The following is a 24,661-nucleotide window of genomic DNA, read 5'->3' on the forward strand; positions in this document are numbered from 1 at the left end:
CTCCATGATTTCAATTCAGCGAAGATTACTAATTGATGTGAGTAAATTCTTAATGTTTCAGTTAATCGCTTCATTTTTAAAACGATTTCGATTATATTTTAATTTATAAAAAAGAAGATTTTAGAAGATAGAATAGTCGAGAAAACTTTAGTGAAAGCTAATACGTAAAACAGCCGACGAAAATAGCTTTTTTTGGGTAACTCGAATCGGAGCCCGAAATCGTGAAAAATTAACGCGGCAGCGGCGTCAAGCTACCCTCATCGACAGCGCGTAACCATCTCTTATTCAACTCATATAGAGAAGTTGGACATCGCAGAATTGAATTATCTTAGAACAAAATACGCTTCAAAATGTGATCAATTTTTGATGGATACGACCATTTTAGGTGATCATAACAAAGAAAAAACTGAATATTCATATACAATAAGAATCTTTAAAAATCATCTAAATACAATATTAAACAATAAATTTTTTGCCTTTAACAGTTATTTTCAGGTGTTTTAAAGCGAAACTCAGCTCCCGATTCAGCCTGAAAATTGGTAAGTTTTTTCGTATTAAAAATTATTTATTAATGAAAAAGCCGGCTTTTCTTAAAAACAAAACTTCTTTTCGGAAATTAGTGACGCCCTGTAACAAATTGGCAGCTTATATGTATGTGCTCCTTGTTGATTTTGAACTTGCCAATTGATTCTGAATTCATGCGCCAGTCGCGAAATGGGCAAATCTGACGTTGATTATTATCGATAAAAACGGCCGTATTTTTCACGCATGCAGAAATTGTACAATAAATCAATGTTAGTAATAATATATTCAAAGTATATTTAACACAACAGCTTTTTTGTTGATCGTTTTTTGAAAGCCCCTTTTTACCACAAAAATCCTGAATGATACGTTTTCGTCTTGTCTCGTTTATTTTTTTAAACAATTGTTTCTAGTTTGTTATCTTTTTTTTGCTCAGCAACTGATAGATTTTATTCAGAGAGAATATGTTGGACTGTTTGAAGGCAAGGCGAAAAATGTTCAAAATAGTAGCTTAGAACAAAATCTGCTCTAGAACATAGAACATTAATCATTTGTTTTTTCACTGATTAATGATTTGTAGCTCCGTGAAGTATTATGGCCATTTTCAATAAGAAACCGAAAAAGGAAGTGGCGCCGAGTACAGTCTCAAACGTAAGTACACACTTGAATTATACAGATTATATACAGAATAATACAGTATTGGCTCGAACTCATCGCGCTCAGAATTATTCAAACAAAAAGTTGATTTGACGTCATTTTGATGTCAGGAGTCCAAGAGAGCTGATGGCCCTTTCTCACGTGATAATTTCGTCAATTTTTGCAAAGCGTCAATTAAAAGTAACATCAATTTATGGATTTAAATAATCAGATGACTAGTATTGGCCCTCCTAGTTTATTTAATTTTCGTGTTATGAAGCCCCGTCTCGATGGCGGAGGTGCGCTAAAAACAGCTTAGTCAGCGCAAAGCTACTTCAACCCTGAGACCATGTCTCAAAAAACTCAAAACTCAATCATCAGCACCAAGAGACAAAATGGGAGTGGAAATACGTACGTCATTCAAAGAGTATTTTTGCGTGTCTAAACTTCAGTCTCAAACTTTTTTGTTATAGAGAAAGTCACGTGAGAAACGAAATTTTTTGGGGAGATGGTCGATGGTCGAGAATTTTATTGCACTTTTGAACCGACTTATAATTTCAATCCGAAATTTCAGGCAAACGCAAATGCAAACGAAGTAAACGAGTTGAAAGCTCAACTTTCCGAAGCTCAAAAACTTGCTACCCAATACAGGTAAATGAGTACAGTTATTCATTTCTTCAATGAATGTAGAACTGACTTGGAACAAGCGCAAGCATGCTGCAGAAAGATGGAACTCGAGCTCGAGAGAGTGAAGCTCACTTCCTCCGTGAAAACGATGTCGCCATCTACAGCGGAACAGACATTCATGGCCAAGCTAGAAGAGCGAGACCGCGAAATTATCAAGCTCAGACAAGAAGTTGCCCAGATTACCGACAAGATCAACATGGTCATCGACACAAAAGATGCTCAAATCAGAGTAAGCCGGTCAAATTCCTCTCTATATTGACCACCCATTCTAGCGACTTCACGCCCTTGGTGGCACCGACAGCACAGTCCCCGCCTCCAACGATGACAAGAAAGCACGAAACCTCGCCATTTCCGCCGAAACCGAAAGCGGCGGCGTCTCCGTCCCCAAAATTGAAAAGTCCGAAGCCGAAAGAGAAACTATCAGAGTCGCTATTGCGGCAAATACCTTTATGAGAAGCCTCAATAAAGGTGTGTTTTCGGCGTCTATAACAGGATTAATAGGCTTACGCGTGTTTTTAAGCTCAAAATGCGAAGATTACCGATGCAATGAGCAAAAAAGTCATTCCAGCCAAGCAAGAGATCATCACCGAAGGAACGACCGGTGATTGCATGTACATTATCGAGTCTGGAGAAGTCCAGGTCTTCAAGGTTTGTCAAAAAGCTCTCGAAATATTTGCAAAAAAAACTTCAAGCTTCCTGCAATTTTTTATAAAAAATCAAAATGAAACTTAGAGAGCAATGTGCTGGCACGTTTTTAACTGCTTAGTAAGTCGAATGATTTTGATTCGGTCGCTTGAGCCTTGAATGTCTGACATGAACAATTTCAATTGTTTTTGGCTGTTTACTAAATGTTATTCTGAGCATGAAATATCTACCGGTAGTAAACCAAAGAAAAAACATGTATTGCAAAAAAAATTCAACTCAATTTTCAGGGAACTGGTGGAAGCAAAAACCATGTTTGCGACCTTGGACCCAGAACACTTTTCGGCGAGTTGGCGATCCTTTACAACTGCAAACGAACTGCCACGATTATCAGCAAGACCAGCGTCACCGTTTGGGTCATCGAGCGAGCGATCTTCCAGGCCGTCGTCAAGCAGGCGGGTCGAGAGGATGAGGAAGAACGATTCCGCTTCATTTCTTCTGTCAAGGATCTTTCTGATGTAAGAACACTTCTTTGTTGTTTGCTCTTTAGCCTTTTTTCTAGCTCCCCGAAGCAAAACTTCGAAGAATTTGCGATTGCCTCGACGAAGAAACCTACGAAAATGGAAGCTGTATCATTCGACAAGGCGCAAGAGGTGATCTCTTCTTCATGATCAAGAGCGGAAGCGTCAGAATTACAATCAACGAGGGCAAAGGTTTGCGTTAAAAAACATAACTCTGAATTACCATCATTTTTAGCTGAGAAAGAGGTCGCCAAGAAGGCCGTTGGCGAATACTTCGGAGAGCGAGCCCTCATTCAGGAGGATGTTCGATCGGCTAATGTGTATGCTGTTGGCAAGACTAGCTGCTTTACTTTAGGAGCGGATATAAAAACGAGTTGTTTCGAAATTTCATGATTCTAGTGACTTATTCTTTCCTCTGATTCTGGAATTTCAATCTGAACTTTCCTGATCAATTCTATTCACCCTTTTTCACGAAGATCGTCGACGATTATAACATAAATTCAAAACAAAGAGATAATATGGAAGTTTTATACCCAAGAAAAGACCGAAACGCTTTTAACAGCCTCGTCGGTAAACTCGGCGATGCAAAGAGTACAACTAAAGTTGCGGTTGAAAGTGATGAGCCCACGAGAAAGGTGCACGATGCCTTGAAAACTTGCAGTTTCAACGACATGGAGGTCCTCCGACCGATTGGTGCTGGTGGTTTTGGTATTGTCAAGCTTGTCAAGGTTGGTTTATAAAGGCTGCCACTGATGCAAATGGAGTTTTTTAGATTAAAGGCATCGAAGACCGATCTTACGCGCTCAAATGTATCCAAAAGCAGCGTGTGGTTCAGTACAAGCAGCAGCGTCATATTTTGGACGAGAAGAATATTCTCATGTCTTTGGAGTCTCCCTTTATTGTTGGTCTTTACAGGACCTTCAAAGGTACTCTTCCTTGATTTCACACTCTTGTTCATTGTTTTTAGATCAAAAGTATGTTTATCTTCTTCTCGATGCTTACTTGGGTGGCGATCTCTGGGGCGTTCTTCACAACCAAGGACCATTCAACGATGCCATCGCTCGATTCTACGTCGCCTGCGTCGTCGAGGGCTTCGGCTATCTTCACAAACGTGGCTACTGCTACAGAGATTTGAAGCCAGAGAATCTCATGGTCGACAACAACGGCTACGTTAGAATCATCGATCTTGGTTTTGCCAAGAAAATTCAAGGCAAGCTTTGTTATTTGAACTCATTTTTGAACGTTTAGTTTAGCTGGACAGAAGACTTACACCTTCTGTGGTACTCCTGAATACATCCCTCCAGAGATTGTCTCCAACTCCGGCCACACCATTGCTGCTGATTACTGGTCCCTTGGAATTCTTGTTTTTGAGCTCTTGTCTAAGAAGACTCCATTCGCCGGTAAGAAAACTTGAATCTTAGGCTTGTCTAAAATTTATTTAAGCGCGGGCGGATTTGGAAATTTACGAAGGAATTATGAGAGGCATTCATAACGTTGCCTTCCCACAGCATAGAGTTACTCGAAAGGCTGAAAGCATGATCAAGGTCAGGATTACTTATTGAAAGTTGTTTTTGACCGATTTCTAGGCCCTGTGCAGGCAAGAACCCTCAGAGCGACTTGGATACCAAAAAGGTGGCGTCGATGATATCCGTAAACACCGATGGTTCCAGGTAAAATTGACGCAGCCTTATCTTCTTTGACCCTTCAATTTAGGGTTTCGATTGGGAAGGTCTTCAGCAAGAGAAGATCGAAGCTCCATTTATCCCCGCCATCAAGAATCCCTTCGACGTCCAAAACTTCGAGCCCATTCCTGACGAGGATTGGAACCGTGTGCCAGCTGACAACTCCGGATGGGACGCTGATTTTTAAAGACCACTGTTATCTTTTAATTGTATTTGCTGCGCAGGGAGTTTTTATTATTTACTCTTATCTTCACAGTTGTACAGAACATTCCAATAAAGTTAAACTTGTAAGGCATTTCTGAAATTATGAATATTTTGTAACGCTAAAATACTTAACCGCAAAATGACAACGCTTTTAATTTAAAAAGTGGTAAAAATCAAACGATATCATTTTTTATAAAGACTCTTTATTAAAGAGTACCATTATCGAGGAAAATCAGATAAATTTTTAAATCATCAATTCTCACATTGATCATTGATATTAAATGATGATGAAGAAGGTGTTTAAACCTTCCATCTAGCTGCAAATCATCAATTATGAAGCATTCAAGTGAATATAATCCGCCGAAAAGCTAAAGTTAATCAAATAAGTGTTACTGAAAATGTTATTGTCTCTTTTATCATCAATTTTTGTTCCATCTTTGGCGCTTTATCGGACAAAAGGAAGGTTTTCAACCAAAATTACTAGTAAATCTTACTCTATTTTGATAAGACATTGCTTGAACCTGTAAAGCTTTCGATGCTCTTATTCATCCGCAGTTCGGAGGACCAAACATTGACCCACAAGGGTACAAACTCGAAGGAGAGTTCAATAATTTTCAAGTTTAGTAATTCACAAGTGACCTCTTTCTAAATTTCTATAATTATTTTCATCTGTACGATATGAATATCTCACCAGATCAAAATAACCAGAAATGGATCGTCTACAAAAGAAGTTTCACCTACCCAAGCGCTGCCTTGATGTACAATGGCTAAAAAGATACTGAAATAAAAACGCATCTTTCTAATTTTCTGAGTCAGACGAGTCCAAGAAATCGCAAAGTTCACGGCCTAAACTCATCCCAAAATCGTTTACTGAATCAGTTCCGGCTAAGTCAACCTTTAGCGCTCAAGCAGGAAATAGGCGGCTTATTGAATTATATCAAAATGCAAGAGAGGTAACGTAATTTAGAAAATTTGTGGTTTATTAGAGCATCCGGAATGGCGCACTAAGTTAGTTTATGAAAATGTGAGCTGAATAATTGGCGGTAAATATCGTTTGTGATATAAAGGCGCGCTCGGTTGAGATTGCAGTAGAGCGTGATGGCGATCCACGAGAGTGGCCGGTATGGGAAGTTTCTTTTCCTCGCAGGAACCGTGATCTATTTTGACAGGTATTGAACAGAGAGGTTTATTGAAATCACGGCACAGGCTTGCTCATACTCTCGTCGGTAGCAGCACAGGAAGTAGACCCACCGCAACTGCTCGATGCGCGGTCTTTCCGGTCCAATGCGGACAGGATACAGGCCATTCTGCAGTTCCATGTAAGTAAACACCTTTGATTCTGGTCGCTCATTTTTAGCTCAATTTTGAATACGGCTTTGGCGCGTATTCCGCTGCCGATCTCCTCAATTATGGATGTTGGTGCGATTTGGACAACCCTCATCGCCATGGCAAACCGGTCGATGATGTGGACAAGCTGTGTCACAAGCACTTTCGGTGCCATCGTTGTGTTTCGATGGACTCAAACTACGCCTGTTCTCCTGATGTGCAGTACGAGCTGACGTTTGATACATCGACACAGTCTCATTACTGCGCTGCGTCAAATACTGACCCGTGCGAGATGGAGGCGTGCCTTTGTGACTTGGATCTTATCACGCAAATGGTGCAGGAAGCTCCAACTTACGATTCTTACCAGGTTCTTGACGGGTACAACTACCCTGTCTGTGAATCCCCTGATTCGCCATCATTCCCAGTCGACAGCTGTTGCGGCGAGTATCCAGAGCGATATCCTTTTTCTCAAGTTTCTGGAAAAGGCTGCTGCAACAACAAAGTCTACAATACAAACATGTTCCAGTGTTGCGATGGAATGGACATCGAGCCAATTGGAACTTGCTCCGTTGACCCATGTTTTCCGGATCCTTGTGCAAACGGAGTCTGTGTTCCCGTCAATACTGCGCGCAACTTCGACAACTTTCAGTGCAACTGCGAGACAGGCTGGACTGGTGAGCTCTGTGATCAGCCGACTTGTGATCACCTGGACTGTTCCAGCAACGGTGCTCCTTACTGGAATGGCGACGGATGCATCTGTCACTGTGACGAAGGATTCACTGGCAGCAATTGCGAAGAAGGAGTGTGCGATGACTGGCCCTGCCTATTTGAAGGCGAGGCACAGTATCTTCCGGACGGCAGTTGCGGTTGCGTATGCCAAGATGGTTTTAGTGGCGACGTGTGTCAAATCACTCAGTGCACTTCAGATCCGTGTCAAAATGGAGGAAGCTGCTCACTCACGCAAGCTACGTATATGTGCACTTGCGTAGCACCTTTCGCGGGGGTGAATTGTGAGATAAGCCCCTGTGAGCCAAGTCCTTGTGAAAATGGGGGCGAATGCTCTTTGAATTCCAATGGATATGTCTGTACGTGCCCTGAAACGCATACTGGCGAACACTGCGAACAAGAAATCACAACTACGACTACAACCACGACAACTACCACTACCACAACAACTACCACTACTACTACAATAACAACTACCACTACCACAACATCTACAACAACAACTACAACAACAACTACAACAACGACAACAACAACGACAACAACAACAACTACAACAACAACTACGACAACAACTACAACAACAACCACTACAACTACCACGACAACAACAACTACAACAACAACTACAACAACAACTACAACAACCACTACAACAACAACTACAACAACAACTACAACAACAACTACAACAACAACTACAACAACAACTACAACAACAACTACAACAACAACTACAACAACAACTACAACAACAACTACAACAACTACCACTACAACTACAACCACTACAGCAACAACTACTACTTCTACCACAACAACGACAACTACGACCTCCACAACAACTACAACAACGACGACTACAACTCCAAACCCATGCGATCCTAATCCATGTCTGAACTCAGGAATTCCGATTATAAACGGTGGAAGTTGTACCTGTATTTGTATGCCTGGATATGATGGAGATGTTTGCCAAATTACTCCATGCACTTCGAATCCCTGCTTTAACAATGGAACATGTAGTGTGGACGAGTCGACATATCTTTGTAGTTGTCCGCCTGGCTTCAGCGGCGAAGAATGCCAAGTCACGCCTTGTACTCCAGAGCCTTGTTTGAATAACGGTACATGTGCTGTGGACGGATCGACGTATCAATGCAGCTGTCCGCCTGGCTTCAGCGGCGAAGAATGCCAAGTCACGCCTTGTACTCCAGAGCCTTGTTTGAATAACGGTACATGTGCTGTGGACGGATCTACGTATCAATGCAGCTGTCCGCCTGGCTTCAGCGGCGAAGAATGCCAAGTCACGCCTTGTACTCCAGAACCTTGCTTGAATAACGGTACATGTACTGTGGACGGATCGGCGTATCAATGCAGCTGTCCGCCTGGCTTTAGCGGCGAAGAATGCCAAGTCACCCCTTGTACTCCAGAGCCTTGCTTGAATAGCGGCACATGTACTGTAGACGGATCTACGTATCAATGCAGCTGTCCGCCTGGCTTCAGCGGCGAAGAATGCCAAGTCACCCCTTGTACTCCAGAGCCTTGCTTGAATAACGGTACATGTACTGTAGACGGATCGACGTATCAATGCAGCTGTCCGCCTGGCTTTAGCGGCGAAGAATGCCAAGTCACCCCTTGTACTCCAGAGCCTTGCTTGAATAGCGGCACATGTACTGTAGACGGATCTACGTATCAATGCAGCTGTCCGCCTGGCTTCAGCGGCGAAGAATGCCAAGTCACCCCTTGTACTCCAGAGCCTTGCTTGAATAACGGTACATGTACTGTAGACGGATCGACGTATCAATGCAGCTGTCCGCCTGGCTTTAGCGGCGAAGAATGCCAAGTCACCCCTTGTACTCCAGAGCCTTGCTTGAATAGCGGCACATGTACTGTAGACGGATCTACGTATCAATGCAGCTGTCCGCCTGGCTTCAGCGGCGAAGAATGCCAAGTCACCCCTTGTACTCCAGAGCCTTGCTTGAATAACGGTACATGTACTGTAGACGGATCGACGTATCAATGCAGCTGTCCGCCTGGCTTTAGCGGCGAAGAATGCCAAGTCACGCCTTGTACTCCAGAGCCTTGCTTGAATAATGGTACATGTGCTGTTGATGCATCTTCATATACCTGCACATGCCCGCCCGGCTACTCAGGAAGTGACTGCGAGATTACTCCCTGTACGCCTCTTCCTTGTCAGAACAATGGGACTTGCTCAGAAGATGCTGATTCTTACGTCTGTACCTGTCCGCCCGGCTACTCAGGAACTGATTGCGAGATAACACCCTGTACGTCTCTTCCATGCCAGAATAATGGAACTTGCTCAGAAGATGCTGATTCTTACGTCTGTACTTGTCCGCCCGGCTACTCAGGAACTGACTGCGAGATTACTCCCTGTACGCCTCTTCCATGTCAGAACAATGGAACTTGCTCAGAAGATGCTGATTCTTACGTCTGTACCTGTCCGCCCGGCTACTCAGGAACTGACTGCGAGATAACACCCTGTACGCCTCTTCCTTGTCAAAACAATGGGACTTGCTCAGAAGTTGCTGACTCTTACGTCTGTACCTGCCCTCCCGGCTACTCAGGAACTGACTGCGAGATAACACCTTGTACGTCTCTTCCATGCCAGAATAATGGAACTTGCTCAGAAGATGCTGATTCTTACGTCTGTACTTGTCCGCCCGGCTACTCAGGAACTGACTGCGAGATAACACCCTGTACGTCTCTTCCATGCCAGAATAATGGAACTTGTGCTATTGATGGAGCTTCTTACACGTGCACATGCCCAGCTGGATACACTGGTGCCAACTGCGAAGAAGATCCCTGTTTTAGCGAACCTTGCTTTGGCAATTCAACCTGCAATGTCGTCGGCTCATCGTATCAGTGTGACTGCCCGATCGACTATTCTGGAATTCATTGCGAGATCTGGCAGTGCTCGACATTGATCTGCTTAAACAATGGAACTGCAACATACAACAACACAAATGATGGATGCGAGTGCGAATGCATCTCCGAAGAAACTCCAGAAGGCAATTTTACTTATGTCGGTGACCACTGCGAGTATCGCTTCCCAGGAGTTTGTATTCCCTCGCCATGCGGCAATGGAACGTGCGTCGAGCTAACTCAAACTTTACACGATTGCGCCTGTGACTTCGGCTACCAGGGCGAAAACTGTGACCAAGTGTGCAATACAACAATCTCCGGCAGATTGGACATTTCGATTGTTATTGACACCTCTGGCTCGCTGACATCGGCACCGAATAAAGATCAAGTGCTCATGAACTTTACAAATAATCTCGCCAACATGTACGATACTGTCAATCAAGTAAGATGCTCATTATCTATCGTTTATTATTTTGAATCTAGGTCAAAATTGGCTTGACAAGCTTTTCCGAATCAGCAGTCCTGGAAATGCCATTGGATTTCTACAATCAATTAGAGCTTCAAGATGGTGTTTCAAATATGAGTAAGCCATAACCTGAAAACCATTTACTAACCTTATCTAGCTTGGCAAGGAAGCTTTACGAACATCACTTCAGGAGTAGAAACAGCCTTCAACGACATGGATACGACAGATTCTGTTGACGATGTATTCATTATTCAGCTTCAATGTTTATCGATTTTCTAGGTGATGATTTTGATCACAGATGGATTCCAGTCGACAAACACAACGGCAATGTTTCAATTGATAGATCAGGTAAAAGCATCAGGGGTTCGACTGATCGCGCTTGGTTTTTTCGGCGATTTCGCGTTCTACTCACCGAATCTGTACTTGATGACGAACGAAGTCTATCACGCAGCCAACTATGCGGAACTATTGGCAATTGACAACACGATCTTTGAGACCATTTGCTCTGATGGTGTCATCCCCAATGGTGTAGCCGCTGGCGAGAGTGCTAGTGACTTTGAAAAGACCGTAAGAAGAATAGTTTGATTTCGATTTGCTTATTTCTAATATTAGTTTACGGATGTCAACGCTACCGAAGTTTTCATGATGCAAGCAGCTCATGACTTTTTCGATTTGAACGGTGATTTTCCATCGTGGATCCAGAGCATTGTCCCTGGATTGAGCTAGTCAACAGCTAGTCGACTGGTAAGAAAGATGATTCCGAAGCTGCCTGACCAACAGATTCTTTTCATCTCTCTTACCTACCACTTCATTTCTTCGATCCGGCCCGCGCATTGTGGCTGGACTGCGAACCCTGCCTGTAAAAACAATTTCACTTGTATTCTTCCGTATCTGCGCCCAGATATTCGTTTTTTGTACAGTTTGCTAGTTTATTTATTCATTCATTTCGCCAATTTCTGTATATTAATGCCTTTTATACTTTTCTTTTTTCATCGTCGCTTCCAAGATCAGCTTCATCGTGACCTTTTTTCGTTCCCAAAATTAATAAAAAATTCGATTGACCACCGAATACCGGTATAATCGTCATTTATTCCGGATTCTATGCATCTTTCTTTTCATCGAAAGAGGCGGCGGGAGAAGTTGTTGTTGTCTTGTGCGTCAACGAGGCGCAATTCTCGAACAGTTTCGAGCGGAGGTGGCCTTTCTCGAAGAAAAATTGAGGAGGTGGCTAACAGACCAACCAGCTGCTCAGATACGCTTGTCACGTGCTGATCCAGGTATAAATAGCCCTGACCCAGCCAGAAAAGCTCATTATTAAAAAAAAATAAATCGAGAGAAGGAGCAAATAGAGAATAAAGAGGGTAATATAATTCATAACTATGAATTTTTAAACAAAATTCTAAGAGTTATCCTGAATGGGGATCGAGACCGTGGGCGAGATGGAGGTGCCAAAAGACAAGCTCTATGGCTGCCAGACCGCGCGATCGATGAAAAATTTCCCCATTGGCGGCGAGGCTGATAAGATGCCCCGACAAATCATCCAGGTAATTTTTAATAAAACTTTACTTATTCTAACCCCGTCATTAGGCTTTTGGCTCTCGGACAGGATTTCTCTGTATACGTCAAGCAGCTCGACAACGGAATTGCTACTCTTCCGCGAGTCTACGAACTTGCCATCGGTGGTGCCTACTGTCCAAAATAATATCCACTTCTGTACCATGCCTTTTTACTATCCTTTTTCATCGTCGCTTCCAAGATCAGCTATATTGTGACCTTTTTCCGTTTTCAATAATTAATAAAAAAATTTCTTTGACCACCGAATATTAACGTCATTTATTACGGATTCTCGCAGGATCAAAAAGGCAGGATGTTTAATTATACTTAGCGCAGAATTTTTCAGCCTGAAGCAGAGTCTTGCGGCAGTTTCGTCGCCACCAAACAGTGACGGATCGTCCGTCGTGGCAGGTTACCGTGTATTCTAGGGAAAAATAAGGTGTTTGAAACCATATAAAATCTCATACTGCTCGCTCCTGCACATTCCATGCTTCCGATTCTCTCGTAATGCTTCTCTGTCTCTGCATTTGGCTCGCAAGTTCTCAAGCACTTCGTGTCAGTCCTCTTAGCTGGAGCTTTTGGCTTCTTGTAAGATGATGAAGGTTCACGGTGGTAAGTAATTCTCAAGTCGTTCTTCTGAGTCGCCCAAGCTGGAAAGCTTGGTCGAGCAAGAGGGCCAACTCCGAAATTGAGCAGACTGCTCATTCGATCGGCGAAGGGAAGACCACGAGAAGCGCCAAATCTAGCAAGACCACTGTCCGCATTGTAACTTTTGTAAGCTTCTGACCACTGTCTCTTCACAGTTTCAAAATCAGAGCCAAACGTTTTGCTAAAAGTTTGCTCGAGTGGCTTGTATTGACGTTTCATAGGGTCTGATTTCCGGTTTGATGATCCAGCGTTGCACATTCCCTTTTTTCAGTTTTTTTTCTGTATGATACATTAAGTTCCCTTTCTTATAAATTAAAACTATCCTTAGCTTTTCTTTTCAGCGTTTTGGCAAGTTTTTTTGTCTTCGGACATTTTCGTTTCATTTTTATAGTGAATTTCGGCTCTCCCTTTCTCTGGTATAAGCCATCTTCAAGAGGGTTTTATTGCGATTGATTTTTGTTTAAAAATTTTAGGCTTTTCGGAGACTAAAAATGCTAAAGCAAAGTATTTTAAAACCCGTAGCATTAGTCAAATCGCAAAAGAAGATAATCTTTCCGTACTCTTCTTTGTAGTCTGCTCCCTCTCCGAGAATAGCGAGAATATAATCAGGGATTTTACACTGTCTTGGTGGCTTAGTTGGCGGTGGAGGTGGCTGGCATGTTTGTCCATTGGCTTTCAGTGTAGCGATGTATTGTTGAGAAAGTTGGATGACAGTGTCTTTATCGGCACAGTCGGACTAGAGAGAAATTTTAATGAAGGAGTTTAGGAGTGAAAACTTACAGATTTTGCGGCCACTTTGACATTATTTTCGCTCTCGATAACGTATCCATTTTTCTCTGTTTCGCAGTAGAACTTGAACCTTGCTTCGTCATCAGAGTTTTCGCAAGCGACTTTGAGATCTTCTGTTGCTCCAATATTGTGTTTTGCGCCGGTGAGGACACTGAGCATCAACGAAGTACATTGCGCACAGGGGTCGATTTTTGGTGCTTCCGTTGTTGTTGTCTCTTTGGTTGGAGTTTCTTAATTCAGTTAGCTCTCTAATGTCGCATTCGATGAATGCTATAAAAATGATTGCCAAGATTTCTCCGGCGAAATAGAGCTAAAAAGTCTCAACCTCGCCATCGAAATTCAAATAGTAAATGAGTCTCTTCTACTCTTTCTGATAGAAAGAAAAAAACAGACTGAGCTCGCACGGCTTTGCAGCATAACTTAAATGTGAAACAAGATCTTTCTAGGATTACAAACGCATCGGGGAGGATAATATTTGCGACATTCCGTAGTAGCGCGCAAGATAAACTCAGTGTCAAGTTAAAATAATGACTTTTTGAGGAATGAGTTCGAGGGATTACGAAAAGCAGCTTCCACTTCTTACTCTCACAGAAAAGTTCAGTCAAGGAAATTTTGTTAAAGAAAAGCAATGCACCCTAATCTGACAGCGTAATGAAGAACCTGCTCTTTAAATCTTCTGCGAATAAAGGACAAGAAGAAAAATACGAAAACTATGATTTCGTAGATTATGAGTGTTTTTAAATGTTTAAATTGTATTTTATTCTTTTTTATTCAGGGGAGCAAACGGGATAGGCGGGCGGGTTAGTCGGACGAATGTTTTGTTTTTTAATAATTTTAGACAATTGAGACGATATTTGTTGGGTAGGCCGTTGGTCGGACCAAGCGTAGTGTTTGTGAGCGTGTGATTGCTTGTACAGAGCGCTGGTTGGTCAATGTACAAAGCGAGCGCGCCACCTAGCAAGCACACACGGCGAAGCGGGCAGCTCGTGTGGTAGGCGACCTCGTGTGTTCATAAAAATCAATTAGACAATGGTCGGAATGGCTAAACGAGAGTTTTTCAGCTGCCAAGCTGGAATGATTAGTAGTCCACTTTTTAAAAACTAATTTAGGACGTGTTTTTTATAATTTTGCTATTTTTAATAAGCGTGTCCGCACCCACACAGACGCCGTGTCCAGATTTTGTTTTTCTGTTTTATTTTTTGTGAGACGTTTAGGGCACACAGGGCAGGTAGGCAAGCAGAAAGTCGCCGTCTTTTAGGAGGAATCCGTCTTCTCCAATGTAAGGCTTTTGACAATAAGCGGGGTTGAAACTGAGGCGACGATGGAAAGGTTTCTGTTTGGGAAAAAGGCTTTGCACCGTTGCCAGGATAAGAAACTAAAGCAGACTTGGGGTTTTGGGAGAAGATGTGCTAAAAGACGGGGCGGGAACTTTCCGGCAGGTTCGAACCTAAATGTGCTGAACTTCGAACGTTCGGAAGAGGGTACAGGCCGAAGCACGGAAGGAGAGAGTTTTTAAGTACTATCAGAGAGAGAGGGAGAGTAGTAAAGAGCAACTAGAAAGCAGGGACTTGTTCGTTCCCAAGCGTTTACTCAAGTTGTGGTTTTATATCATTACTTGTTAAAGTTAATTTTTATGTTTTTGATGACTTCGGCATGTTAAAAAGAGGTAAATGAGGTCACGGGGTCAATAGGGCCGCAATCCATGAGAAGAGAGGTCACGAGAGGAAAACGTCGATTACGTTTTGAATGCGCTCTCGGCAGACGTGACAGTTCTGAAGATTGAATAAGGATGGAGTGAGAGAATTAAGGGAGTTACCTCGAGTTGTGGAGCGCAAGCGGGACAGGCGCTTAGATGGCGGCATGGAAGGAAACAAACTGTGGCTAAATTTGAAAGGCACACTTTACACTCATGTTGGCGACGTAGATGATCGTAAGTTCTGAAAGAAGATTAATGGCGAAAGATGGTGGAGTGCTTACAATCGTCGTTCATCCTCGGACAAGCCTTCGAAATTGTCTGGTAGAGGTTCAGGAGCTCGATGATTGATGCTGTTCCGATTCGGAATTGTGTATGGAGAGATGCGAGAGTTTTGCGACTGAAATCAAGATTAAGAGAACTGCGCAGATGGCGATTTGGATAGTTACCAGAAGAATCGGCGAGCGACGCGAATTGATCAAGCGTTGAGAAGGAAAAGAAGGCGATTGGCGGGCAACAATCGCGGTCGACGGGGAGCTAGTCATGTTGCGGATTGGCGACGGACTCATGAATTCTGAGTTGAAGCCGTTGCGCAGTGACGTCACTGAAATTGGGGAGTAGCGGTTTGGATGAGGGCTGTAAACGAGGTCATAAATTATCTTCTTATAATACACTGGTAGCTGATAAAATATGCAAATTAGGGGCGATACTAATTCATGACACTGGCCTTGTTGCGCTGCTCGAGCGTGAAACGGTAGTGAGTGGCGAATGTATAGAGTTCCTCACAGGGTTGACGATCGACAGAGGTATGTCAGTAATGAGCGGAGGAGGAGAAGCGAGTGTGGAGCGAGGAGGAGTAGCTGGACGTGGAGTGTCGGCTTGAACTGGAACAAAAGAGCGACTAGAGGGCGGAGTGGGATGACTTGATGCTGAGACGATAGGGCTGGACCCCAGACCTAGAATTGATCAGTTATATCAACGAAGAAAAAGGAGAAAGGTTACTTCTCCGGCGCATTGACGGATCCGTAGTGGTGGGCGGCGGCCTTCTTTGACCCGTCTGCTGATTGATCAAGCTAAAACAGTGTCTGTTTATTACAGTGGATCTACTGCGAGTGGTATCACCTAGCGTAGGGCCCTGTCACTAGATACTCAGCGCCTTTATCAAGCACGATGAAGGCGCACGCAGGGTTGTTCTTGACGTGCTCCTTCCAAACATCATCCCCGGGCGACCATCTGGCGAGCGTCACCCCGCTGAGAAAACGTAATCAGTTTCTTTTCTTATGTAAAGCCGAGGCAATAATAAAAAATAACAAAAATACAATAAAGCGATCACAATGACTTTTTAGGTCAGCGGCAAAAAGTTAAAGCGAACATATCTACAGCAATTTGCGCACCGCCGATAAGCGCTAAAGCCGAATGCGTATTAGGTTTAAGCTTACCAGTAATAGCAAGTGACCGAATCTCGGTCCTCTGAGCCCGGATTTGAAAAGAATCCACATTCAGCGAATTCTTGCGGCGTCGGGGACATGGCAGGATTTGCCCGAAGACGATCTTGAAATGAGGCTTCACGAGCGCTAAAATTTCAGTTTTCAAAGTCGAAACTTTCAATATTTAATAATTCATTGATTAATATAATTCTCGATAACAACATACGCAACATTGCTGAATTCCTCTCGCTTTGGAAGGACGAGCAGTGGACGCAGAAATGGACAATTCTTGAAGTGCTCCTTATGCTCCTCTGAATTATAAATTGGCATCAGAATGGTTGAGAGAGATAGAGAAGATCTACCTAATGGGTTGTCCCCCTCGCGCCAGGATTTGAACCGGCCTTGGCAGTAGTCGCAGCGCACTTGGTCGTCCGGCCCTTCATACTGAAATTAAATTAGTCCAAGGCCCTAATTAGTGAGTAGATCTGCTCAAGAGGGCCCCTTTCCCATTTACTTGGCAATTTCAAATTCAATATGCTATAAAAAAGGGAGCGACACTGTTAATGGACCTACTCGAAATCCGGCGAGGGCAAGCGCTTCATTGGACACTGGACAAAAGCCCGGCTCAAAGGAAGATAATCTGTTGACGTAAGCTCGGTCCCGTTTTGGATAAGACATGACGCATCATCTCATTCTAAACATAATCTCGACTGATCAGCTGGTTTTGCATCAGCTGGGCAAGCAAAAAATACATTATTCTTCAAGGAGTCATGGAAGGATTAAACATTCCCATCAGGCGTTTTAACTCTTCGCTAGGCTCAACTTGAGGTGCATCTGTGACTTCTTTCTCTGCTTTATCTCCTTCTTTGTCGTGCTTGACGTTCGTTTGACTGATAATGACTGAGAAAGAAAGTGGTAAACTGACAGAGTTACGAGCGGTAAAATTACTTGATGGTTCTTCCAGTCGCCGAATTTTCGATGGAACAACTTCGATAGTTTCCATTTCTGCGTTCTGATCTTCCATTTCTTCTCCAAACGATTCTTCCCCGCTGTCGAATGGTTCCGGCTCCATATCTTGTGGAACGTCTTCAGTACTTGCTTCTTGTGTATCTTAATTTTTCAGTGAATTGGACTGAATGGATCCGGCTTGAGTAACTTACCACTCTGTTCGGCATTCTGCGAGTCAGATTCATAGTCACTTCCTTCACAATTCTCGGCGTTTTTGTTTTTCAAACTGGTCTCTTCTTCATTTTCTCGAACCGCGAGGGACGGCCGCCTGCGCGCGCCAACTCCCTTTTGCGCCGATGGCGTAAGATCTACCTCCATGCCGTGCTCTCTGGCTCCATTTGTGGGCACGCAGACGCCGCTTTGCGTGCCCAGCTTTTCTAGCTTTGACTCGAGTCGTTTTAGCCCGCTGGCTATTGTTTGTAACGATGTGTTTTCTTCGTCTGATTTCTTCATTGGTTTCAAATTCAACCGCAGCTCGTTCGAATCAGCATCGTTCTTGATTAATTGAAATCTATGAAATGGCCGTTGAAGACGCGTCGTCGTATTCAACAATGACCGTGCCGCCGCCTTGGCCACCGGAGAACGGCTAAAATAAATTATTGAATATTGTGTCTCCGCGTGAACTTGGGTCTCGCCGAAATTGCCAAGTGAATCAAATGCTATCGATAGAATAATCTATAGGGTTTTTCACGGGAACGGCGCGGCGCGCTCCGGGCCTTCCACCGCCAAAATCGAACTCTTATTTTTGATCAAAAATGAAAATTTAAATTATCAAACGTACTAATTAAAGGTCGCAGATTCCAAATATCGAATGTTTATTCTATATAAATTTCAAATTATGCCGAAAAATCACTTTTTGCACAAATTTTCTTACTTTTCTCCCGGAGTACACCAAAATACACCTCTGATTTTGAGATATGATTGATAATAGACCTTTATTACTTATCTCTCAAAAATTCAGAATTCAGCAACATTCAGCAGATACTCAAACTGAGGCTTAACTAATCGGAAGGGCCTGGGCGCGAGCTTATTTACAGAGCGCCCGGGGAGCAGTCCGAACCTTTTTGCTCAAGGTGACAAAATCAGGTGGTTCGATGCTGAAATCCGGGGATTTCCGATTTTGGTATTTTTGGAATCAGTGGGTCAAATTTAGTCTACAGTGTGAATTTCAGAAACATAGCATAACTTTGAAATTCCCGTGAGAAACCCTAATAATCTATATTTCAACGAAATGGGACAGGATCAGTGTTTTATGCAGAAACGCATAATTCATTCTCGTTTCGCAACTTAATTAAGGATCGCCCTGCGTTATAAATATTAAGAAATGCCGTAAGCGAAAGGATGGATAAAAGAATTTTTAATGAAAATCCCGTAACTTCAATTTTCTGGTCATATAGCTGTAAAACTGTCTATTCTTTACTTTAGTAGCTGCGCGGGTAAACATACCTGCTGAGATACAGCCTCGCCAATTGCCTGGCGAGCAACAAAGGCGTCGGAAATTTGCTATTGGTGAGCTGAACGAGCTCTTGAACGATTTTCAGGAGCTCTGGGATCGTCTCACTTGCGCTGCTAACTTGAGAGTTGTCCACGAGTGTTCTGAAAATCGTGGAAGTGGCGTCGACGAGTAAATTTGGCTTCACATAAGTGCCGTATGCTTTTTGAAAACCTTCGCCAATTATCGAGTTTAGTAAAGTTTACTCTCGTTAAAAAAACCAAAGAATCGATCATAAAAAGTGTCTCAAAAATATTTTCGTCGCTGAAAAAATGAACGAAAGTGCACGTGCCTATCTCTTTTTGAAAGCCTCTGTTTCTCTAATTTCCCTCGAATTGGTGACGTATTCCCTGTAACAAAGCTTCTGAGCAAGGCGATGTCTTTGATCTCCGGCTACAAAGAAAATGAAAAAAAAGTTAAACACGGAATGGTGAATGCTTTGGTAGTTAGAATCTGCGACTCGGTATTAAATATTCACATACGCGAGTAAATTTGATGTGAAATCCGCGATCGATTGACTACTTATCTCCTTTTATTTTTCAATATCTAAAAGCTTGGCCTTTCGGAGCAGGGGCCAGTTGTGAAAAGAAAAAGAAAAAAATAGAAGAAAAAGATAATGGAAGTATTCATAAACGAGTAGTTTATTGATGATCGGATATTCTGAGATTAGGGAGTGTATTTTTTCTCATTCTGAAGAGCTGACGCGCTACAGATTATATCAAAAGCCTTCTTATAAAAAGGGATATTATAAAGACACAAATTTGATGGTAATCTTTTTGCTGACGTCTTTAATTTTTTAATTTTAGGCAATCCTGAGATTCAAAGATCGATCGAAGTTTTTCTACAGAAATGATCGTCGATAGCAACATAAATAAGTCTCTCCAGATTCGAACTGTATTGTCTAAGACAATTTATACCTTTTGAAGTTTTTTCAAAATCTTTAGCGCAAGCTTCTCAAAATTTTTCGTTCTATGAAGTGATCCAAGCACTCCAAGTTGATTAATCCATTCAAGTAACGTCTCTTCAATCGCATCGGCCACTCCAGCTTTATCCGCTGCGTATAAGCCCGACAAGACTTCCGCGACGTTATTGTTGACGAGAAGCAGCTCTTGACTGTAGGATTTAACGATGGAAAGTGCGAGCGAGCTGAGTAGTCTCAGCACGGCAGGATCGACGGCAGTGTGGCGCAAAATTGCGAAGAAATCTTCCACCGGGAAGTCGACGCATCCGTGGTAAAGGATGTGTCCGCGGAGGAAGGAGACGGTAAAGTGTAATCGCCGGTACTCAAAATTGGATCAACAAATTGTTCCTATACGGAGATTTATGTTCATTCCCATGATTATTGACTAGAGATAGTAATCGAAGGTCCAAGATTGTCCATAAAAATCTTCATTTATTTCAACGCGGAAATATTTTTCGACCCTCGCGTAAATCAATCACTATCAATATCTGCGAATGTCATATTTTTATAGCCCGGTCATCGCCTCCGTATAATTTTGACTGAGAAATAATGAAGATGATCGACAGCTTGGAGAGATGTCAAATTAAATGAAGCGGATTCTATTTAATCTCAACATATGACTACCGAGATCTGCCGATCAATTAAAAAGGGAGAGTCAAGGGATATTTAAAAAATTGATCCTTTCCAGAATTTCTGCACTTTCTTCGAGCTCTTCTTCGTTTTCAACAAAGCTTTGATTGAAAATCAGTAACGATGTGTTAAGAGTTTCTAGGGTTCTTTCTTCAGGTTTTTCGACGTTTTTCGACAAAAGCATTGGCGAGATCTGGTCAAGGAGCAGCAGCATTTCATTATACAGATCTTCAAATTGGTCCTTTGTTGACGCAGCGGAAAGAATCGTGGCAGCTTTCAGTCGCAAGATATGATCTGGACTAGACGCAAACGTGGCGAGGTTGAGCCACATCTTGCGCTTAACCTGTCGGCAGGGGCCGCCAAAAGATGAGAGCAGGATCAGTAAAATGGAGAGATACGCGTCTGAGTTGGATGCCTGCCGAATCCGTGATAGGATGTCATTAGCCCAGCTGAAGAAAATGCGTCAGAATTTAATCATTTCTGATCATTCAGGAATCAGAAATTTCATTCTTCTTCCTTGCTTATTTCTTTCTAAGTTTTTTAATCTGATTCACTGAGAATAAGTCTAATGATTTGAACCATTTGAAATAAAATAAGACTGACTCCTTTCTTACCATTAAAAATTATCAAATATGCGTAATAAAAGATATAAAAGCTCTCACCTCAGAATATGGGGCGATAGAAGCTGCGTCGTGTTCGTCGTTTTGGCTGCATTAATTACGCGCCCAATAAGATCCACCGCCGCATAGTCGTTCATGAACTCGCCATGAAGCTTCCTAAGAGCTTGATCAACCCATTTGACGCAGTTCTTTTCAAAATCTTTCACTTCGCCTTGGCCAAGCCTCGACCGCAGCGCTTCGATTTTATCGTCGTCCATTCTATTCTTTCAGCTCTGAAAGAAAAGTTATTTAGCGCGGAATTGAGGAGAATTCTGGCTTTTGAGGAAATTGGCAGTAACTCGAGTTTGCAGTTATCTGGAACTTGAAAAACATCCGAGAATGTTTGTTGAAAGAGCAGTTCGGAGATGGTGCACCTGTTGGACGACTTCCTGTGCAAAGTTTGAGCAAAATTTATTAATAAAAAATGACGATTAAAAAAATTCTCGAAACCAAAAAAACAGGATTTTTAAACAAGTAAACGACTGAAAAATGACTTAAGTCAATGTGATAAATCAATGTGATGAACGCTTAAAAACTCAGAGTTTAAAATAAAACATTTTCAACGAGCACTCTATGCTTCATGCGCTTCATCAAAACACCTATTACGTCGGTGCGCACGAGTTGCACCCTCGAACACTCGCTAAAATTTCCAAGTGCTTCGCCTCCCCCGCGCTGCGCCAAATTTCAACCCTCTTCGTTCCGAGTCCCCCTTCATTCATTTTCTCTATTCTCTGCTCTCCGCGCGGTGTTTTCGAATAAATCAACAGGGAGTGCCGCGAAAAAAGGGCGGTATACAGAGCTTTATTTTACCGCGGTCGAGAAAAATCAACTCCCGTCCATTCCAATTTCAGGCGACCTTTCGGCCATCATAAATTTTAAAAACACTTTTCGCCCCGAGGCACATGCTTAAACTTGAAAATTCGCTTTCATAAAATGGCGTGACCTTGAGAGCAACCTCAAAATTTAAACGCTTGTCGAAAGTGATATAGAATGCCTCTAGTCATATAATTTAATTACAGACGCTTTGCCTAATCATCATACTGTAAAAAGATCCTACATCAACTACCCTTAAACATGATAATGACAGTAAGAAGTACGCAACAAACAACTCAACGTTTAAGCCTTTTAACAATAAATCGATTTAATTATTCAATAATAATTCATCAATTAATAAGATAAATTTTCTGAAAAGTAACTGTAAGTACCACTTTCCCTGTAAAAAGATAGTCAAAGAGTTTCTATCTCTATGCTGAAGAGTCCGCAAACTCGCCTCTCGGTAGATAGTTTTTCAATAAATATAAAACTGCGAATAACAAGGAGGCCCCTTGTAAATAATTAATTATGCTCAAACCCAATTCCTGCTCGAACAGAGTTGCTAATTCAGGCGATGTAGTCTGTCGTGCACTGTCTATTAGATCCTGGATGAGCCCATTGTTAGCCTCGTTTGACTTTCCGAGTTCCTCCAGAATTGCCGTCAAGTGAACAATAAGCGATTCACTTTTCAATGGCTAAATAATTCCCTTTGAATACTACTCTTGTATATATATAAAGCGCGTTTTCTAAGAATTCAGAACAAAGACTTGAACTTTCATTTAGACAAATTTTTTTAAGACATAAGAAAATAGTAAAGCATGCCGAAAATAATTAACCTATCAATGTATTTTGATCAGTTTTTGGGCCATAATCGCAAAAAAAGGACATTCTTTAATTATAGCCAAAAATATGGTCAAAAATCTGGATGGGTTAATATTTCTAGAGCACAATTAAACTTTTCAAAAAAATTATCTTTATTGAAGCATTTTTTATGAAAAATCCTTGATATCTCAGTTCTGTTTCGAAGAAAAAATCGCGTGAAAACGCACAAGCAATAAATAAGGGCCGGAAACTCAAGTATTGAGTCGTTTGATAGGGGGTATCTTACATTGTTAGGATCATTTGGATATCTCTTATTTTGCTGCTGCACCAAGTCGTAAGCGTTTGCGCAAGCGTGCTCGGCAGTTTCGATTTCTGTCGGGTATTTGGTCTTTAGGGATGATGATGATGAATTGACAATGCCAAAGACCTTCTCTGAAGCCATCAATCAATCGAACTCGTCCTTTGAGAGTTACCTTACCTAATCTACTGTTCACTATTCAGGCTTCAAAAATATTGTCGACCGCGCGTGTTGTATTATTATTCAAAATTCAAAAACCAAACAAAAAAATGCTCGAGTGCTCGAAATCGCTTTCTGAAGAAAAAAGCCATTTTCAAATCGTCATAAAAAGATAGCACTTAACAAACCGAAACACGGCCACAGCCAAGAATCAGCTTCTTTCAAGCCCCATTCAATTGAATAAGTAGTACTAGCGAAACTCGTCTTTTATATACAAAATTATTTATATAAAAAATACATTGAAGCATCATTTAAGCGCCCTATTTTTAACCTTTGAGAACAAAAAACTATTGTATCTTTTCGGTCAATTATGACGTCTGAGATCTAAATTTACAATTTTCACTGAAAATAAAAATTGAAAGCCTCTCCTTGTTGAAGTCTGACCATGTTCTGTGCGTATTCTTTCTTTTCGGACATCGAAAGATGCTGCCCAAGGGCAAACTGAGCTTGGGCATGGTTGTTCGTCAAATGTAGTAAGCCTACAATACGTTCCTTTTCGTCCAACAGCACTTAACAACAGAGTTTCAAACTCGCCACTAATTGGCAATAATTAGCCCGGCGAGAGAGAAAGAAAACTTTCAATCAGCGACAGTCTCAGCGTAATCTCACCTTGAAGGTCGGCTAATCCATTGATGAGCGGCATCATTGCGGCCTTCGTGTCGGCAAGGTCACTCTTTTCGTCGGGCTTTTCGACGACGAGCGGGTTGAGCTGCTCGTTGCTCATCACGTTCAAATCAGAAACGAAGTAGGGCTCCCCCGATAGAGATAGTTCAGGCTCGTTGCTGTCGAAGCGGATTTTGTAGCCATTCTGAACAGAGTATTCATCTTTAATCATACCTATAAGAGAGAACTTACATTGACAACGACTTCGACCGTTCCAGTCGCTAAAAGATCGTCTCTTGACTGAAGATTGACCTTGCACGTGACCCTCGTTCCGACGGGCAGGATCGGCGGTATATTCCTCGGCAAATCTTGCAGCTGATCCGCCGTCAAGGTTCCATTCCGCTGCAATATCCTAACTAACGAAACGAATTTACAAAAGAAAGGATCAAAAAGCTTACTTTTTTCGCGTTTGCTCCTGAGTGATTCTCTCTCTTCTTCCAGGAAGGCGGTGGAAAAGCGTCGCGGCTTTCCGAGCAGTTTTCGTATCATGTTCCATTCAACCCTTCGTAATCGCTTCCCGTGCAGCTGCGGGAAGGTTTCTTTGAGGCAGAGCTTGAATTCGCTTTCACTTTCGAAAATGGCATGGTCAATGTCGCTGTAGAAAAACTCGTGGACAGCCCAGCGATGGGCCTTGGGAAGTTTGACGAGGAAATCGTGTAGTCTCTCCTCATTCCGCCGATTACTCATTTCTCT

At 42.4% G+C, this 24,661-nt stretch overlaps 7 protein-coding genes and 1 long non-coding RNA gene across 8 annotated transcripts; 3 read left to right on the plus strand and 5 right to left on the minus strand.

Moving 5' to 3' along the window:
- The first annotated feature begins 499 nt into the window (after positions 1 to 499).
- Positions 500 to 4,985, plus strand: LOC145701382 (cGMP-dependent protein kinase 1-like). Its single transcript, XM_081778639.1, has 16 exons — positions 500 to 539; positions 1,103 to 1,173; positions 1,733 to 1,809; positions 1,849 to 2,074; positions 2,118 to 2,313; positions 2,366 to 2,493; positions 2,778 to 3,005; positions 3,050 to 3,200; positions 3,244 to 3,361; positions 3,550 to 3,736; positions 3,781 to 3,934; positions 3,976 to 4,218; positions 4,262 to 4,408; positions 4,452 to 4,552; positions 4,595 to 4,678; positions 4,722 to 4,985. The coding sequence occupies exons 2-16, from the start codon at positions 1,117 to 1,119 to the stop codon at positions 4,875 to 4,877; spliced, it is 2,253 nt and encodes a 750-aa protein (XP_081634765.1). The 5' UTR covers positions 500 to 539; positions 1,103 to 1,116; the 3' UTR covers positions 4,878 to 4,985.
- Positions 4,986 to 6,078: 1,093 nt separating this feature from the next.
- LOC145697877 (uncharacterized) lies at positions 6,079 to 11,355 on the plus strand. The gene is made up of 6 exons (XM_081775119.1): positions 6,079 to 6,213; positions 6,252 to 10,268; positions 10,310 to 10,409; positions 10,450 to 10,532; positions 10,572 to 10,859; positions 10,905 to 11,355. Exons 2-6 carry the CDS (start codon positions 6,408 to 6,410, stop codon positions 11,016 to 11,018), a joined length of 4,446 nt encoding a protein of 1,481 aa, XP_081631245.1. The 5' UTR covers positions 6,079 to 6,213; positions 6,252 to 6,407; the 3' UTR covers positions 11,019 to 11,355.
- A 267-nt stretch (positions 11,356 to 11,622) lies between these two features.
- Positions 11,623 to 12,107, plus strand: LOC145701489 (uncharacterized). The gene is made up of 3 exons (XR_014134273.1): positions 11,623 to 11,653; positions 11,697 to 11,836; positions 11,880 to 12,107. It is a non-coding gene; the product is annotated as an uncharacterized LOC145701489 (long non-coding RNA).
- LOC145700704 (uncharacterized) lies at positions 12,107 to 12,757 on the minus strand. The gene is made up of 2 exons (XM_081778061.1): positions 12,314 to 12,757; positions 12,107 to 12,270 (listed from the first exon to the last, which is right to left on the minus strand). Exons 1-2 carry the CDS (start codon positions 12,750 to 12,752, stop codon positions 12,164 to 12,166), a joined length of 546 nt encoding a protein of 181 aa, XP_081634187.1. The 5' UTR covers positions 12,753 to 12,757; the 3' UTR covers positions 12,107 to 12,163.
- A 191-nt stretch (positions 12,758 to 12,948) lies between these two features.
- On the minus strand, positions 12,949 to 13,650 carry LOC145700949 (uncharacterized). Its single transcript, XM_081778212.1, has 2 exons — positions 13,275 to 13,650; positions 12,949 to 13,230 (listed from the first exon to the last, which is right to left on the minus strand). Exons 1-2 carry the CDS (start codon positions 13,440 to 13,442, stop codon positions 12,964 to 12,966), a joined length of 435 nt encoding a protein of 144 aa, XP_081634338.1. The 5' UTR covers positions 13,443 to 13,650; the 3' UTR covers positions 12,949 to 12,963.
- An 816-nt stretch (positions 13,651 to 14,466) lies between these two features.
- LOC145698697 (putative inhibitor of apoptosis) lies at positions 14,467 to 17,127 on the minus strand. Its single transcript, XM_081775943.1, has 11 exons — positions 16,977 to 17,127; positions 16,766 to 16,847; positions 16,630 to 16,714; positions 16,416 to 16,550; positions 16,099 to 16,227; positions 15,979 to 16,049; positions 15,704 to 15,932; positions 15,426 to 15,612; positions 15,261 to 15,376; positions 15,100 to 15,220; positions 14,467 to 15,055 (listed from the first exon to the last, which is right to left on the minus strand). The coding sequence occupies exons 1-11, from the start codon at positions 17,079 to 17,081 to the stop codon at positions 14,999 to 15,001; spliced, it is 1,317 nt and encodes a 438-aa protein (XP_081632069.1). The 5' UTR covers positions 17,082 to 17,127; the 3' UTR covers positions 14,467 to 14,998.
- Positions 17,128 to 17,141: 14 nt separating this feature from the next.
- LOC145712238 (uncharacterized) lies at positions 17,142 to 21,371 on the minus strand. Its single transcript, XM_081789925.1, has 8 exons — positions 21,157 to 21,371; positions 20,562 to 20,943; positions 19,821 to 20,186; positions 19,254 to 19,296; positions 18,858 to 19,065; positions 17,564 to 17,997; positions 17,352 to 17,513; positions 17,142 to 17,303 (listed from the first exon to the last, which is right to left on the minus strand). The coding sequence occupies exons 1-8, from the start codon at positions 21,369 to 21,371 to the stop codon at positions 17,164 to 17,166; spliced, it is 1,950 nt and encodes a 649-aa protein (XP_081646051.1). The 3' UTR covers positions 17,142 to 17,163.
- Positions 20,551 to 24,655, minus strand: LOC145702530 (protein lin-9 homolog). Its single transcript, XM_081779766.1, has 9 exons — positions 24,367 to 24,655; positions 24,161 to 24,324; positions 23,915 to 24,113; positions 23,674 to 23,814; positions 23,267 to 23,281; positions 23,075 to 23,220; positions 22,509 to 22,661; positions 21,157 to 21,539; positions 20,551 to 20,943 (listed from the first exon to the last, which is right to left on the minus strand). Exons 1-8 carry the CDS (start codon positions 24,653 to 24,655, stop codon positions 21,465 to 21,467), a joined length of 1,182 nt encoding a protein of 393 aa, XP_081635892.1. The 3' UTR covers positions 20,551 to 20,943; positions 21,157 to 21,464.
- Positions 24,656 to 24,661: the final 6 nt, after the last annotated feature.

Source organism: Oikopleura dioica, chromosome 1, assembly GCF_907165135.1.
Source record: "Oikopleura dioica chromosome 1, OKI2018_I68_1.0, whole genome shotgun sequence".
Lineage (NCBI taxonomy): Eukaryota > Metazoa > Chordata > Appendicularia > Copelata > Oikopleuridae > Oikopleura > Oikopleura dioica.

What these genes read in the sequence shown, in the direction of transcription:
- LOC145698697 (XM_081775943.1), bottom strand. Translation starts at nt 17,081, where the DNA reads ATGTCTTATCCAAAACGGGACCGAGCTTACGTCAACAGATTATCTTCC. An exon ending in TCCGTCAATGCGCCGGAGAA is followed by an intron (nt 15,933 to 15,978) that starts GTAACCTTTCTC and finishes GATCAATTCTAG; the next exon opens with GTCTGGGGTCCAGCCCTATC. An exon ending in CGCTCGAGCAGCGCAACAAG is followed by an intron (nt 15,613 to 15,703) that starts GCCAGTGTCATG and finishes CCTCGTTTACAG; the next exon opens with CCCTCATCCAAACCGCTACT.
- LOC145697877 (XM_081775119.1), top strand. Translation starts at nt 6,408, where the DNA reads ATGGACTCAAACTACGCCTGTTCTCCTGATGTGCAGTACGAGCTGACG. An exon ending in CGACAGATTCTGTTGACGAT is followed by an intron (nt 10,533 to 10,571) that starts GTATTCATTATT and finishes TCGATTTTCTAG; the next exon opens with GTGATGATTTTGATCACAGA. An exon ending in CTAGTGACTTTGAAAAGACC is followed by an intron (nt 10,860 to 10,904) that starts GTAAGAAGAATA and finishes TTCTAATATTAG; the next exon opens with TTTACGGATGTCAACGCTAC.
- LOC145701382 (XM_081778639.1), top strand. Translation starts at nt 1,117, where the DNA reads ATGGCCATTTTCAATAAGAAACCGAAAAAGGAAGTGGCGCCGAGTACA. An exon ending in TCTTTACAGGACCTTCAAAG is followed by an intron (nt 3,935 to 3,975) that starts GTACTCTTCCTT and finishes CATTGTTTTTAG; the next exon opens with ATCAAAAGTATGTTTATCTT. An exon ending in GTAAACACCGATGGTTCCAG is followed by an intron (nt 4,679 to 4,721) that starts GTAAAATTGACG and finishes CCTTCAATTTAG; the next exon opens with GGTTTCGATTGGGAAGGTCT.
- LOC145700704 (XM_081778061.1), bottom strand. Translation starts at nt 12,752, where the DNA reads ATGTGCAACGCTGGATCATCAAACCGGAAATCAGACCCTATGAAACGT. An exon ending in GGAATGTGCAGGAGCGAGCA is followed by an intron (nt 12,271 to 12,313) that starts GTATGAGATTTT and finishes ATTTTTCCCTAG; the next exon opens with AATACACGGTAACCTGCCAC.
- LOC145712238 (XM_081789925.1), bottom strand. Translation starts at nt 21,371, where the DNA reads ATGGACGACGATAAAATCGAAGCGCTGCGGTCGAGGCTTGGCCAAGGC. An exon ending in GCGAGGCTGTATCTCAGCAG is followed by an intron (nt 17,998 to 18,857) that starts GTATGTTTACCC and finishes AATTTATTTTAG; the next exon opens with CCGTTCTCCGGTGGCCAAGG. An exon ending in GCGACTGGAAGAACCATCAA is followed by an intron (nt 17,304 to 17,351) that starts GTAATTTTACCG and finishes TTTCTTTCTCAG; the next exon opens with TCATTATCAGTCAAACGAAC.
- LOC145700949 (XM_081778212.1), bottom strand. Translation starts at nt 13,442, where the DNA reads ATGCTCAGTGTCCTCACCGGCGCAAAACACAATATTGGAGCAACAGAA. An exon ending in TCAAAGTGGCCGCAAAATCT is followed by an intron (nt 13,231 to 13,274) that starts GTAAGTTTTCAC and finishes ATTTCTCTCTAG; the next exon opens with TCCGACTGTGCCGATAAAGA.
- LOC145702530 (XM_081779766.1), bottom strand. Translation starts at nt 24,655, where the DNA reads ATGAGTAATCGGCGGAATGAGGAGAGACTACACGATTTCCTCGTCAAA. An exon ending in ATCCAAATGATCCTAACAAT is followed by an intron (nt 22,662 to 23,074) that starts GTAAGATACCCC and finishes GGAATTATTTAG; the next exon opens with CCATTGAAAAGTGAATCGCT. An exon ending in CAACTCTGTTCGAGCAGGAA is followed by an intron (nt 21,540 to 22,508) that starts TTGGGTTTGAGC and finishes TTTGCACAGGAA; the next exon opens with GTCGTCCAACAGGTGCACCA.